Source organism: Nicotiana tabacum, chromosome 2, assembly GCF_000715075.1.
Source record: "Nicotiana tabacum cultivar K326 chromosome 2, ASM71507v2, whole genome shotgun sequence".
Classification (NCBI taxonomy): Eukaryota; Viridiplantae; Streptophyta; class Magnoliopsida; order Solanales; family Solanaceae; genus Nicotiana; species Nicotiana tabacum.
This window is the reverse complement of record NC_134081.1, coordinates 46,501,045-46,515,909: the sequence shown is the minus strand read 5'-3', so window position 1 is coordinate 46,515,909 and position 14,865 is coordinate 46,501,045. Positions and strand designations below refer to the sequence as shown.

The window sequence follows — 14,865 nt, the reverse complement described above, 5'->3', positions numbered from 1 at the left end:
CCACATGTCGTGCTCGGTCTCCCAGGTCACCTCCTCAACCGAATGACCCCTACATTGGACCTTCACTGAAACAATACTCTTTGACCTCAACTTTCGGACTTGTCTATCCAATAGAGCCACCGGCTCTTCAATATAAGTCAAATCCTTATCCAATTAGACTGAGCTAAAATCTACAACATGGGACAGATCACCATAATAGTTTCGGAGCATAAAAACATGGAACACCAGGTGAACTACTAATAGGTTGGGTGGCAATGCAAGCTTATAGGCCACCTCACCAACCCTCTCAAGGATCTCAAAACAACCGATATACCTAGGATCAACTTGCTCTTCTTCCCGAACCTTATCACACCTTTCAGGGGTGAAACCCACAGCACAACCCTCTCTCCCACCATAAATGCTACATCACGAGCCTTTTGATCGGCATAACTCTTCTGCCTAAACTGAACCGTACGAAGTCGATCCTGAATTAACTTGACTTTCTCTAAGGCATCTTGAACTAAATCGGTGCCCAACAACCTAGCCTCCCTTGGCTCAAATCAACCAACTGGAGAACGACATCGCCTCCCATATAGGGCTTCATAAGGAGCCTTCTGAATACTTGATTGGTAGTTGTTGTTGTGGGCAAACTTAGCAAGCGAGAATTGTGCATATAACTTCTTCTCCCTTAAGGTCAGGAGCACGATTCTCAAATGCTGGTCATGATCGTCCCGGCTACGAGAATATACCAAGATGTCATCAATAAAAATAATGACGAATGAGTCAAGATATGGCTAGAATACACTATTCATCAGGTGCATGAATGATGGTGGAGCGTTGGTCAACCCAATTGACATCACAAGGAACTCGAAGTGACCATAACGAGTCCTAAAAGCAATCTTTGAGAGGTTCGAATCTCGAATCTTCAGCTGGATGATACCTCGACCCAAGTCAATCTTTGAGAACACTCTGGCACACTGAAGCTGGTCCAATAAGTCATCAATGCGCTGTAATGGGTAATCGTTCTTTACTATTACTTTGTTTAGCCGCCTATAATCAATGCACATCTGCATAGATCCATCTTTCTTCTTCACAAACAAATCGGAGCACCCTAAGGTGAAATACTAGGCCGGACGAAACCCTTATCAAGCAACTCTTGAAGATGCTCTTTCAACTCTTTCAACTCCATAGGTGCCATACGATATGGTGGAATAGAAATGGGGTGAGTACTTGGAAACAAGTCAATACCAAAATCGATATCTCTATCGGGCGGCATGCCGGGAAGTTCATCTGAAAATACATCTGGTAAATCTATCACTACCGAAACTAACTCATTTGTAGGAGTACTGGCACTAATATCTCTCACAAATGCTAAGTATGCATCACACCCCTTCTCAACCATCCGTTGTGTCTTAAGAAGGACGCAACCCTGCTAGGAATATAATCCAATGCACCCCTCCATTGCCAGTATCACAGTCTTTGCGTGACAATCCAGAATAGCATAATTTGGCGACAACCAGTCCATGCCCAAGATCACATCAACGTCTACCATACTACGTAACAATATATCAACTCTGGTCTCAAAACCAATAATAACTACTAAACACGACTGATACACGCGGTCCACAACAATGGAATCTCCCACAAGAGTGGACACATAAATAGGAGAACTCAAAGAATCATGAGATATATCCAAATACGGAGAAAAGTAAGATGACACATATGAATAAGTGGATCCCGAATCAAATAAAACCGATGCATCTCTATGGCAAACTGGAACCATACCTACGATGACAGCATCCGATGCAACTGCCTCCATCCTACCTAGAAAAGCATAGAAATGAGTTTGACCTCCCCCTAGGGCAATCTCTACCCGCCTGACCTCCACCCCTAGTTGGTGGGGCAGTTGGAGCGGCAACCATGGCCTGCAAACCCTGTGGACCTTGTGGAATCCGTGGAGCATGTGTAGCGTGTGGAGGTGCATCCCTCCTGAGTGTGGGGCAGTTCCTCACCATATGAATGTATCACCACACTCAAAGCAAGCTCTGAGTGGGCGTGGATACTGAAACTAACCCTGGCCTGGTCGGCAGGACTGACCGCTGAAGGCACCCCGTGCAGGAGGTGCACTAGAAAGTGGATTAGCATAATGGGCAACCTGGGTCCTCGGAATAGCGGGAGCACCGCTAGTAGCTGGAAGTGCTGAATGAACTGGGCGGTTTATATAACCTCTACCATGACGGGCTACAACTGGAGCGCGGGCACCACTATATCCTCCTGAATCTCGAGGCCTCTTGGCTTCCCTGTCCTCCCTCTCATGGCCCCGCATACCCTCCAACCTTCGTGCGATCTCTACCAATTGCTGATATGGAGTATCTGTCTCCAACTCTCAAGCCATGCTGAATCTACCACCATAGTTGAGCCCCTCAATGAATCTGCGGATTCGCTCCCTGACTGTAGAAACCAAGGTAGGTGCATGTCGGCATAACTCACTGAATCTGATAGAATATTCTGGCACTGTCATAATCCCTTGATGCAGCTGCTCACACTTTGTGCGTCATGCATCCCGAATAGTCTGGGGAACGAACTCTCTCAAAAACATCTCTGAAAATTGAGCCCAAGTGAGTGGGGCTGCATCAACTGGTCTTCCCTCATGGTAAGCCTGCCACCACTGATACGCTGCTCCTGACAGCTAAAATGTTGTAACAGTGACTCCGCGCACCTCCACTATACCCATGGTGCGGATAATACGGTGGATCTTCTCTAGAAAACCCGGTAGCTATGCCATTGAAAGTAGGAGAATCATACTTCTTGAACCTCTCATGTATCTTCTTCTCCTCCTCACATGCCATTGGCCTGGCCTCAGGCTGAACCATAATAATTGTCTGTGATGGCATGACACCTGGGACCTAATCCATGTGGACCCACTGCTTTATGGTACGGGCCGCGGGAGTATGAGTTCCTCCCCCAGCCTGAGATGTGGCTGGTGCAAGGGGAATCAATCTCGCTTGAGCTAGGGTACAGAACATGATCAAAAACTGTGCTAGGGTCTCCTGAAGTATAGGGCCAGTAACAGGCTCCTCGGGTGCCTGTCCCCCAATCAGAGCTATTGGTGGCTCCTCCGTCGCTACTCGGGCAGGTGCTCTAGCTGCACCACGTGCCCTTCCTCAGCCTCTGCCCCGACCTCGACCTCACGTGACTCTAGTAGGGGGCGCGAGTGTTTGATCATTGGATCCAGCAGTGCGTGTCCTCACCATCTGTGAGAGAATAGAAAGGCAAAGATTCAGATTTCGAAGTCAACCAATATGCATGATAAGGAATCAAAGGAGTGGAATTTCCTAACAATTTCGTAGCCTCTCGAAGATAGGTACATATGTCTCCCTACTAATCCACAAGACTCTACTAAACTTTCCTATGACTCGTAATACCCAGGAACCTAGTGCTGTGATACCAACTTGTCAATACCCCAATTTCCCACCTTAGGATGTTGTGATGGCACCTAATCTCTAAGACTAGGTAAGCCTAACATAGATTTAAAAATAGCAGAAATAATAACTTAAACATCAATTTTATCTATTAAACCATTATCATGAACCCCAAATAGATACAACTGACAAATAACTCCCCAAAATCTGGTGGAACCGAGTCATAAGCTCTACAAGAGTATGCTAGAATTCTCGAAATACAATACTATTTTGGATCAAGAGATAACAGTAATACAACTAAAAGCAGAAGGTGACTTCGAGGCATGCGCACGTTGAGCAAGTGTAACTTGAAGTTTTCGTAGATAGCCAATCAATCACTGGCGTCCAGCACGGGCAGATGTACCTGGATATGCACAAAAATGTATTAAAGCGTAGTATGAGTACACCACAACAGTAGCCGGTAAGTATCAAGCCTAACTTTGGTAGAGTAGTGACGAAGTCAGGTCAAGACACCTATGATAAGAAAGCCTAACAGAATATAGCATAGTCTAATAATGGAAAGCATAGAAATAAATGATAGATGAGCAGTTCAATAATATAAGCTAACAATTGAAAGTTAAGCGGAAAAGGCAACAAATAGTGAACACATAATGAAACAACTCGTAGGCAAACACAGACTAATGCCAGTGAGACAATGAAGAAAACAACAAGAACTATTCAAACAACAAGACTCTTTTAGCATGGAATGTACAACAAGAATCACAACTGAGGTACCACCTCATATTCACATTTCACAATTTCAATCACAATCTTTCCTTATATCACCGCGTGAGCCTTACATTTAGTTTTGAAAATCATTTTTCCCAAAATAGCTACACGCATTTTAGCCCCCTTATCTCACCGCATGGCTTCAAGTAATTCCCTTACTAGCAACATGCGTATAAATTCCCACTTTATCTCACTGCATACGTATCAACCACTATCCTTATATCACCGCATGCGTATCAATGTCACAACACAATATTCAACTCGCACCACATATGCTGATATGCCACAACACTTGCCAAAATCAACAATATTGATGTCATCACAACCTATAGCCCATGGCTCAATTACAATGTGCATGAATCTCAATAACGACAAAATAAATGAGGGATGCTCAACAATTAACAACTTAAACCTCAATGTGATAATGGCTTCCACAACTTCAACATCAATAACTCAATAAGAAGATATTCCACGAAATAACAACTTCAAGTAAGAATAATTTAACAAATAAGGATTAACAAGACAATAACAGAGGTAGTAACTTCAACTAAAGCATATGAGAGCAATTACATCAATAAAGGGTATAAAGAATGCTAACAACATCAACTAGAACATGTAAGAGTAAATTTAACAACAAGAGATGTAACATGTTATAACAATTTCAAGAAAAGGCATGGAAGAAATCTTAAAGTCTAAACCGGTCCAAATACACATATAGCCAGTGTACTCACTTGTCACCTTGTATACATGTTTTCCACATAGTACAATTAACACAAAAAACCCAAATCCTAAGGGGTGGTTCCCCATACAAAGTTAGGTAAGATACTTACCTCAACTAGGCCAAATCAACCCTCGAATATAGTTTTTTTCCTAAAATTCACCTATACACGGTTCAAATCTAACCAAAAATAACTTATTATCATCAAACGATGCAAGGGAAACAATTTACAATAGATAAAGCTTTGAGCTTTACACAATTCCCAAAAAGTCAACAAATATTAACGCCGGGCCCTTCCGGTCAAAACCCGTGTCCAAGCGTAGATTTCGACTACCGATAACCCCATGAGTCCACATATGTATTTTGTTTTCAAATCCGAGTCTAAATCGACTCTTAAAACTCAATTTTGCATTTTTCAAAGACTTGAAAAAATTCCCCAATTTTCCCACTTTTATTCTCATGAATTTGATGTTAAATCTAAGATATAATAAATAAATATAGTTGTAAATTGATTAGAATCACTTACCCAATGTTTGTTGATGAAAATTCCCTCTCCAAATCGACTTCTACCGAGTCTAGGGTTCTAAGATATGCAAAAATTAGACCTAAATCCCGACTTTTCTATGTTTTGTTCTGTTGCAAAAGTTGCATTTGCGACACAGGGTTCGCAATTCCGAACTCTCAAAATTGTGAAGATTTCCTCGTGAAAGCGGCTACTGACATCCTAAGGGATAAGTCAAAAATGCAACAATGGGTTCGCAAATGCGAACACTGTTCCCATCGCAAATGCGACACTGTTATCGCAAATGTGATCCTACCTTGCCCAGGTACTACTTTTCAATTGCGAAAAAGGTATTGCAATTGAGATACCTGAGCCTCCCCTGCCATGCTTACAATTGCATGGTTGGTGCTCGCAATTGAGACATCAGAGCACCAGCACACCAAAAAATTCTATTTTAGTCCGGGGCTCCAAACTAAACATCCACACCAGACCAAAAATATCATACAAACTCGCTCGCGGGATCAAAATCCAAAAAAACATTTACAACTCTGAATCGCATATCAAAATGTATGAATTTTAAAGAAAAGTTCAATAATCTCTAGAATTGCAACCAAGCGTCCGAATCCTATCAAATCAACTCCAAATGACACAAAATTTTGCATATAAGTTCTAAATTGCATAATAGACCTATTATAAGTCCTACAACAAAATTCCGAACCCGATATCCAAAAGTCAACCTACGGTCAAACTTGGGAAATCTTCTAAACCTCAAATTGCCAACTTTCGGCAAAACAACACAAATCAACCTATGCACCTCTGAATTCGATTCCGCGCATACAGCCAAGTAAAAAATCCCGATACGAACCTATCAGAGCCATTAAAACACCATTCCATGGTCATTTTTACAAAAGTCAAACTTTGGTCAATATTTCTAACTTAGGCTTCTAAGCCAAGAACCAAAGGGTCAAAATCAACACAAAACCTTCCCGGAACAAAACTAACCAACCCTGCAAGTCATAAAGTTAAAGATTACACATGTGTGAAGCATCAAAAGGGGAAATAGGGAGCAAATACATAAAATAATTGGTTGGGTCGTTACATCCGCACAAATGTCTTCATTGTATCCAATCTTTTGCAGCCACAATGCGTATGTTAGGGACTTGAGATTTATCAATAGTGAGTAGTTTCCTTACCTCACTAGGCATATATATGAATGGTCCAAAATTAATGGCATCTCTCCCTAAACTTGTATTATGTTCAACTAGATTGACCAACGCCGTAGAGACATTAGCATGCATGTAGAAGGAAGTCTGTCTCTATTAACATTTTTCCCCGATGACTTCTCAAACCTTGCAATACACCCATAATCTTATCCAAGGAATCCTTATTAGCCGATGCATAAATTATGTATCATCTGCATACGCTATATGATTTAATTCAACACTCCATTTTGGTATTCCAAACCCATTGAGCTTTTATCCATGAATAAGGAATTTAATTCTCTAGACATCAACTCGACCAGGAGGATGAATAAGGTTGGAGATAAGGATCACCTTGCTTTACACCATGAGTAGAATGAAGGAATTCGTTAGCCTGACCATTGAGCAACACCGAATACCAATTGTTTGCTAATAACCGTCATACCATATCAATAGAAACTTTAGCAAATCCCATCTTCTCTAGTATTCGATAGTTACCTCTATGAAACCCTATCTTAAGCCTTGTCCATGTCAATCTTAATCACCATATTGGCCGGTTTACCTCTTAAACTTATGTATGTAATAATCTCTTGTGTAAGTAGCACATTCTCAATAATGTTCCTCCCTTTGAGAAAATCAGACTGGTTTTTAGAGACAATAGATGGTAGGATACCATCAAGTTTGTCATAAACCACTCTTGAAATAACCTTATTTATGAAATTGCCAAGACTAATCGGCTTCATATCCAAATATGTGTGAACCACAGGATTCTTCGGCAAGATAACCAAGTTTGTGTGTGATGGATTTCTGCAAAGTGTGTCCATCATAGAAGGCCCTCATAATATTCTACACATCCGAACCAACAACCTCCCAACAATATTGATAGAACAACCCAAAAATCCATACGGTCCACCCGCACTTGGACCGCTAAGTTCAAAAACTACCTTTTTCACATCCTTCAAAGATCGTATCATACAAAATTTTAAGTTGGCTTCTTGTGTGACTAGTTTTGGGACATGTTCTAGGAGAGAGAAGTCTTGAGGCTCCTCTTCTTATGTGAACTGCTTTTGGAAGAAAAAAATAGCCTCTGAAGACATCAAATCAATATATTATAACAACGTACCCGTCGATTCTTGAATCTGTTTTAGTTGCAATATTTTCCTCCTCTCAATGTTGTGAAAAATCTGAATGTTTCTATCACCCTTCTCTCCCACTTTAAACCCAATATTTGCTTCCAAAAATTCTCCTCAAAAATTAGATACTTCTTCAACTTGGGTTGAGCTTTATGAAGGAGCGTTCTATTTATTTCACTAGGTTCCTCCTCAATGTCACATCCAATATCCCACCAAGTCATGATGGCACCTAACTCATCCTGCTAGGTAAGCCAACTATCATATGCCACAATCTAAATCAAAAATCATCATAATAGTATAAAAATGCAAAAAACAGTACAACTATCCCAAGGAATGGTAGTACAAGTCACGAGCCACTAAGATTTAGATTTACAATGTCGGTGTGAAGAAAATACAATATCTGTTTGAATATACTTAAACAGAAGTAAAATATTGAACTACCAGAAACAAGTGGTAGCTTATATCTGGAATGCATGCATACTCATCCCACGGCAGCTCAGCTCCAAGATCTCCACGCAAGGTACAGAAGTATAGTATTTTCACGACCCAAATTCTACCGGGTCATGATGGCACCTAACCCAACCCGCTAGGTAAGCTAGTGTAAAGACCTGATCAGTTGTTTTGAACTGTAGCGTCCCGTTCCGTAGTTCAAGGTCTAGAGTAGATTCATATTGTGTATTATGACTTGCGCACATGGTCAGATTTGATTTTTGGATATTTCGAGATTTATTTAGATGAGTGATTCTCATTTTAGAAACTTAAGTTGAAAATATTGACTGAGGTTTGACTTATGTGAAAATGACCCCGGAACAATGGTTTGATGACTCCGCTAGGTTTGTATCGTGATTTTGGACTTCGGTGTATGCCCCAAGTTAAATTTAGAGGTCCCTAGGTTGATTTGACTTGTTTTGTCGAAGGTTGGCAATTTAAAGGATTAGAAATTTGTTAGGTTTGACCATGGTTTGACTTTAGGGCTATCGGGTTTGGATTTTTATTTTGGGACTTTGAATATGTCTGTTTTGTTATTTGGAACTTGTTTGCAAAGTTTTGCGTCGTTCCGAGTTTATTTGATAGGAATCAGATGCGTGGTTGTGTTTTTAGAAGTTCTTGAGTTTCTTGATAATTTCGTGTGTTTTGGAGGTCCGACTCATATTTTTGAATATTATTTTTCTGGTTTGATCATGCGAGCGAATTCGTATTATATTTTTAGAGTTATGTCGATGTTTGGTGTGGAGCCACGAGGGCTCGGGTGAGTTTCGAATGCGTGTCGAAGTGTTTGATAGAGTTTAAGTTTTGCTGGTTTTGCACATGTGCTTCAGGTCTCACATTTGCGAGATATGGATCGCATTTGCGATTCTCGCAATTGCGAGGAAGGGTCCGTATTTGTGATATTTGGCTGGGATCTTCTAGGTTCCCATTTGTGAACATTTTGTTTGCTTTTGCAATGAGGATCTGGGCTAGGCAGCGATTGCAATTGCGATCATTTGGATGCTTTTGCGATGTGGTCTTTGTTCACATTTGCGAACATTTTGTCGCATTTTCAACATCGGCAGGACTATGAGGGATTTCACTTTTGCAATAATTCTTCGCATTTGCGGGGTTCACATTTGCAAACCCCAGGTCGCATTTACGACACCTACGACTGAACATAAAAGCTGGGAATCGGGATTTTAGCTTCATTTTCATATCTTTGAACCCTAGACTCGGTATGAAGCGATTGGGAAGAGGGATTTTCATCTACAATCATAGGATAAGTGATTTTGATAAATTTCCCACTATTGTACTTGATTATATATGAGATTTAACATCAAATTTGTGGGAATCAAAGTGCAATTTTGAGAAATTTTGTCTATGTTTTGAAAAATTTAAATTTGAGTTTTGAGAGTCGATTTGGACTCGGATTTTGAAACAAAATGCATATATAGACTCGTGGGGTTATGGGTAGTCGGAATCTACCCTTGGACTCAGGTTTTGACCGAGAAAGCCCGAGGTTGAGATTTGAGGAATTGTGCAAAGATCATAGCTTTAATTATTAGAATTGATTTCTCTTGCATTATTTGATGTAATTAAGTCGATTTTGATTAGATTTGAGCCGAGCAGAGATGAATTGTAAAGGGAAAGCTATATTTGAGTATTGATTGAGGGTTGTGAGGTAAGTATCTTGCCTAACTTTGTGTGGGGGAAACTACCCCATAAAGCTTTGTGCAGATCCAGGTACCTCGGAGTGTGCTTGTCATTAGATAGTTGATCGTGTATTGCTCTGGAGACATTCAAGGTATTATATGCTGTTGCATTCGCAGGCCTCGGAGTCACCTTCTGAAGTTTTACTTTGTACTGTTTATTTCTATTCCAAATAGTGATGTATTTGAAAATCTTCGTTACTCTTAGAAAGGCTTATGACTCGTACTACCGGTTTTGGGATATTGTACATCTATTGATGGTTGTTGGCTTTATATAATAAGTTAGGTTTACGTTAAATTGATGTTTGGCTTAAATCCATTAATAACTCTCTCTATATGTTAGGCTTACCTAGTCCTAAGGCCTAGGTGCCATCATGACTCATAAGGAGAGATTTTTGGTCGTGACAAGTTAGTATCAGAGCTCTAGGTTCATAGGGGCTACGAGTCATAAGCAAGTTTAGTAGAGTCTTGCGTATCGGTACGGAGACGTCTATACTTATCTTCGAGAGAAGTTTGTCATTCTATTCTCTCACAGATGGTGAGAAGACGAGCTGAAGTTCCTGATGATGCTGCCCCCAGAGTCGATGTTGCTTGGGGATGAGGCAGAGGTGGAGGCCAAGGAGGAGTACGTGCTACAGCTAGAGCACCTGCCAAAGCAGCAGCTAAGGAGCCACCAGTAACTCTAGTTGGGGGACAGGCACTCGAGGCACCTATTGTTACCCCTGGACTTTAGGAAACTTTATCGTAGTTCCTGAGCATGTTTGGTACATTGGCTCAGGCGGGTTTGATTCCAGTTGCACCAGCTACTTCACAGACCGGGGGAGGAGATCAGACTCACGGTGTCCGTACCCCAGAGCTACGGGTTTACATTGGCCGAATTTTGAGTGTTATGCCGGTACAGCCTGTTATTCCGGTTCAGCCCGAGGTCACGTCAAGGGCATATGACGAGGACCACCGTATCCTTCGCACTAAGGGCATTATGGAAGTGAGAGGATTGCTTTTACTATAATTCAATTGTCTGGAGCATATTAGTGGTGGCAGGCATATGAGGAGGGTATAGCAGATGCAGCGCCACTCAGTTGGACTCAGTTTTCAGACATGTTTTTGAGCGAGTTTTTTCCCAAACCCTTCGGGATGCGTGGCACATAGAGTTTGAGCAGCTCCATTTGGGCACTATGAGAGTGTCAGAGTACGCCATCAGATTCAATGAGTTATCCCATCACGCATCTGCTTTGGTTTCTACGGTTAAAGAGTGAGTTTGTAATGCATCGAGGGGCTCAGTTATGGTATCCGATTCAAAGTGGCTCGGGAGTTGGAGATGGATATTCCATTTCAGCAAGTTGTGGAGATAGTTCGCAGGTTGGAGGGTATACGAGGCCAGGAGAGAGAGGACAGGGAGGCTAAGAGACCTCGTGGACCGGGAGGATCTAATAATCCCTATTTTAGAGGCAGGGTGCGTCATCGTATTGGCTTTGTGTGTCAGCTAGTACAGTTTGCACTTCAGGCTTCACTCGGTGTTTCAAAAATCCATGGGTCCCAGAGTACCCGTACCGGACAGCTTCCAACAGCCTTGTCAGTGGAGAGGCTACTTTGAATGTGGGGATACTAGACACATGGTGAGAGATTGTCCCAGACTCCGAACGGATGTGTCACAGTAGGGTAGTCAGGCAATGAGTTCTGCTCCAATGTAGGGATACTATACCTGTATCGCCAGCTAGGGATGAAGGACAGGCGGATAGAGGTCGTTCTAGAGGGGGAGGCCAGGCCCATTGTTATACTTTTCCTGGTTGGGCTGAGCTTGATGCACTAGATGATGTCATTACAGGTATGGTTTCAGTTGGTTATAGAGATGCATTAGTATTATTTCAATCTGGTCCCATTTATTGGTAAGATTCTTCCTACCTTGCTTCAGATATGGTTGTGTTTTGTGATTCTTGTACTCTGTTCATGTTTTCATGCTTGTTGGGATATTCTATTATGATAGCCCGTGTCTATCGTTCTGCTTTAGGATCTATTGAGGGCCATGATGCTTAGGTGGGCTGTCTATTAGTTAACACGGTAGATTTTGATGTAATTCTAGATGGTTTAGCCCGACTTGTGATTTGGGTGCTCTACAGGTATGGAATTCTATTACGTGTTGTGGTTTTGGTTCTACGAGAGTGATTTAGTCGAGTGGTTTAGTTGCTGAGATGTTTATCTTACTCGTGATTCCGAGTGGAAGGTGGGGGCCCGATGCTCTTTGTAGATAGGTTTTTTTGTATCGGGCTATGCGTTGCGGTGGGGTTATGTTAGTGTGAGATTCATTGTGGTCATTGCGTGTGTCTTGTTTCTTCCTGGTATGATGGATCCGTAGTATGATATCGATGGGGAGTTGTACCTGTTAAACTTGTTTGATAGTTTTCTCATGTGTTCCTCTTTTCAAATTTAGTTGTATTCGAGTTATGCTTGTTGGGTTTGGATTGTGAAGTATGTGCCCATGTGGAGTTTGATATAGCTTGTCGATCGGGTGAGTAGTTAGGAGTTTCACACGTTGTTGGGCTTATGTGGATTGGGGTGACGTAGGATCACCCGTGTAGTAGGATCACCCGTGGGGATATGTATGGTGAGTTCATGCAGTGATTTGATGGCGTGGGAAAGACTCTTTTTAAGTTCGAAGATGAATGTTTGTTTAAAAAGGGGAGAACATACCGACCCGACTGGTCATTTTGAGCTTTAGCATCCCGTTCAGTGGTTCAAGGTCTTGAGTGGCTTCATATTGTGTATTATGACGTCTGTACTTGGTCGAATTTGATTTTCAGATGTTTCATGATTTATTTGGATGAGTGATTCTCATTTTAGAAGCTCAAGTTGAAAATATTGACCGAGGTCTGACTTTTGTCAAAACGACCCTGGAATGGTGTTTTGATGACTCCGGTAAGTTCGTATCGTGATTTTGGACTTGGACGTATGCTCGGAGTTGAATTCGAAGGTCACTAGGTTGATTTGACTTGTTTTACCGAAGGTTGGCAATTTGAAGGTTTAGAAATTCATTAGGTTTGGCCATGGTTTGACTTTAGGACTATCGGGTTCAGATTTTGGTTTTGGGACTTTGAATAGGACTGTTTTGTTATTTGGATTATGTCTGCAAAGTTTAGCGTCGTTCTGAGTTGATTTGTTAGAAATCAGACGCGCGATTGTGTTTTTAGAAGTTCTTGAGATTCATGTTAATTATATATGTTGTGGAGGTTCGATTTGTTGTTTCGGATGCTATTTTTTATGTTTTATTCATGCGAACGAGTTCGTATTATGTTTTTATACTCGTGTCGATGTTTGGTGTGGAACCCCGAGGACTCGGGTGAGTTTCAGACGCGTTTCAGAGTGTTTGATAGAGTTTATGTTCTGCAGGTTTCGCACAGGTGCTTCAGGTCTCGCATTAGGGAGATATGGATCACATTTGCGATTCTTGCAATTGCGAGGAAGGGTCTACATTTGCGAGATTTGGATGGGGTTTGCTAGTTTTGCATTTGCGAACATTTTGTTCACTTCTGCGATGGGAATCTGGGCTAGGCAGCGATCACAATTGTGATTATTTGGTCGCTTTTGTGATCTGGTCTTTGTTCGCATTTGCGAATATTTCATCGCATTTGCGACGCCAGCTGAACTGTGAGAGATTTCGATTTTGCGATAATTCTTCGCGTTTGCGAACCCCAGGTCTCATTTGCAACACCTGTGACAGAACATAAAAGCTGGGAGTCGGGATTTTAGCCGTATTTTCATATCTTAAACCTTAGACTCGGTAGGAGGCAATTTTGAAGAGTGATTTTCATCTACAATCATTGGGTAACTGATTTTGATCAATTTCCAACTACTTTACATGATTATATATGAGATTAAACATCAATTTGTGGGAATCAAAATGCAATTTTGAGAGATTTCGTCTATGTTATGAAAAATGAGAATTTGAGTATTGAGAGTCGATTTGGACTCAGATTTTGAAACAACATTCATATATAGACTCGTGGGGTTATGGGTAGTCGTAATCTACCTTGGACCCGGGTATTGACTGGGCGAGCCCGGGGTTAACTTTTGTTGACTTTTGAGGAATTGTGCAAAGATCATAACTTTATTTATTGAAATTGATTTCTCTTGCATTATTTAATATTATTAAGTCGATTTTGGTTAGATTTTAGCCGAGCGGAGGTGAATTATAAAGGAAAAGCTATATTTGAGTATCGATTGAGGGCTTTCAGGTAAGTATCTTGCCTAACTTTGTGTGAGGAAAATTACCCCGTAGGGACTGGGTTGTTTACACTATTTGAACTACGTGAAAGACGTGTACTCGAGCTTATATGTGGAAATTTGATTGGTTTAGTGTCTTAGGTCTCTTAGGCACGCTAAATTAAAGTTGCTCTATCATGTTATGTTCTCCATTGTTAAATTAACTCTTATATGCTTTATTTGAGGTTGTTGGTTCATGTTCTATTGCCAAAAATACGCATAGGCATATATTGGAGTTGGTTCCTCTTTATTGCCATGTTATCTCTTTCATAGTTGATTTACGCTTATTTGAAATCATTGTTACATGTTATCTATTCCATAATTGATTATTCTTGTTTGAAGTCGATGTTACATGTTATATTATTGTTGAACTACTCTTACTTGAAGTCATTGTTACTTGTTACGTATTTCATTGTTGAGCTTATCCTTCAGTTTCATTGTATTGTGGTAATTCTTGTGTTGATTTACTTGTCGTACCCTCATGTTATTGGTGTCCTCGTTGTACTTGGTGTTGCTGAGCCGTGGGCTATGTAGGGTCGTGGTATTAGAATTTTTGTTATGGAAACGTTGTGGTATATGAGCAGATGTGGTGCGATTTGTTATATTATGCATGTTTTTGGCAAAGGTGGGATTGTTGAGAGTATTGTCAGGGTGTTTGCACGTGAGTTGTCTCTGCTATTGTTAGTATTGATATTTGCACATGCGGC

At 41.2% G+C, this 14,865-nt stretch overlaps 1 protein-coding gene across 1 annotated transcript; it reads right to left on the bottom strand.

Moving 5' to 3' along the window:
- Positions 1-7,103: 7,103 nt before the first annotated feature.
- LOC142166778 (uncharacterized) lies at positions 7,104-7,412 on the bottom strand. Its single transcript, XM_075226003.1, has one exon. It carries the CDS (start codon positions 7,410-7,412, stop codon positions 7,104-7,106), a length of 309 nt encoding a protein of 102 aa, XP_075082104.1.
- Positions 7,413-14,865: the final 7,453 nt, after the last annotated feature.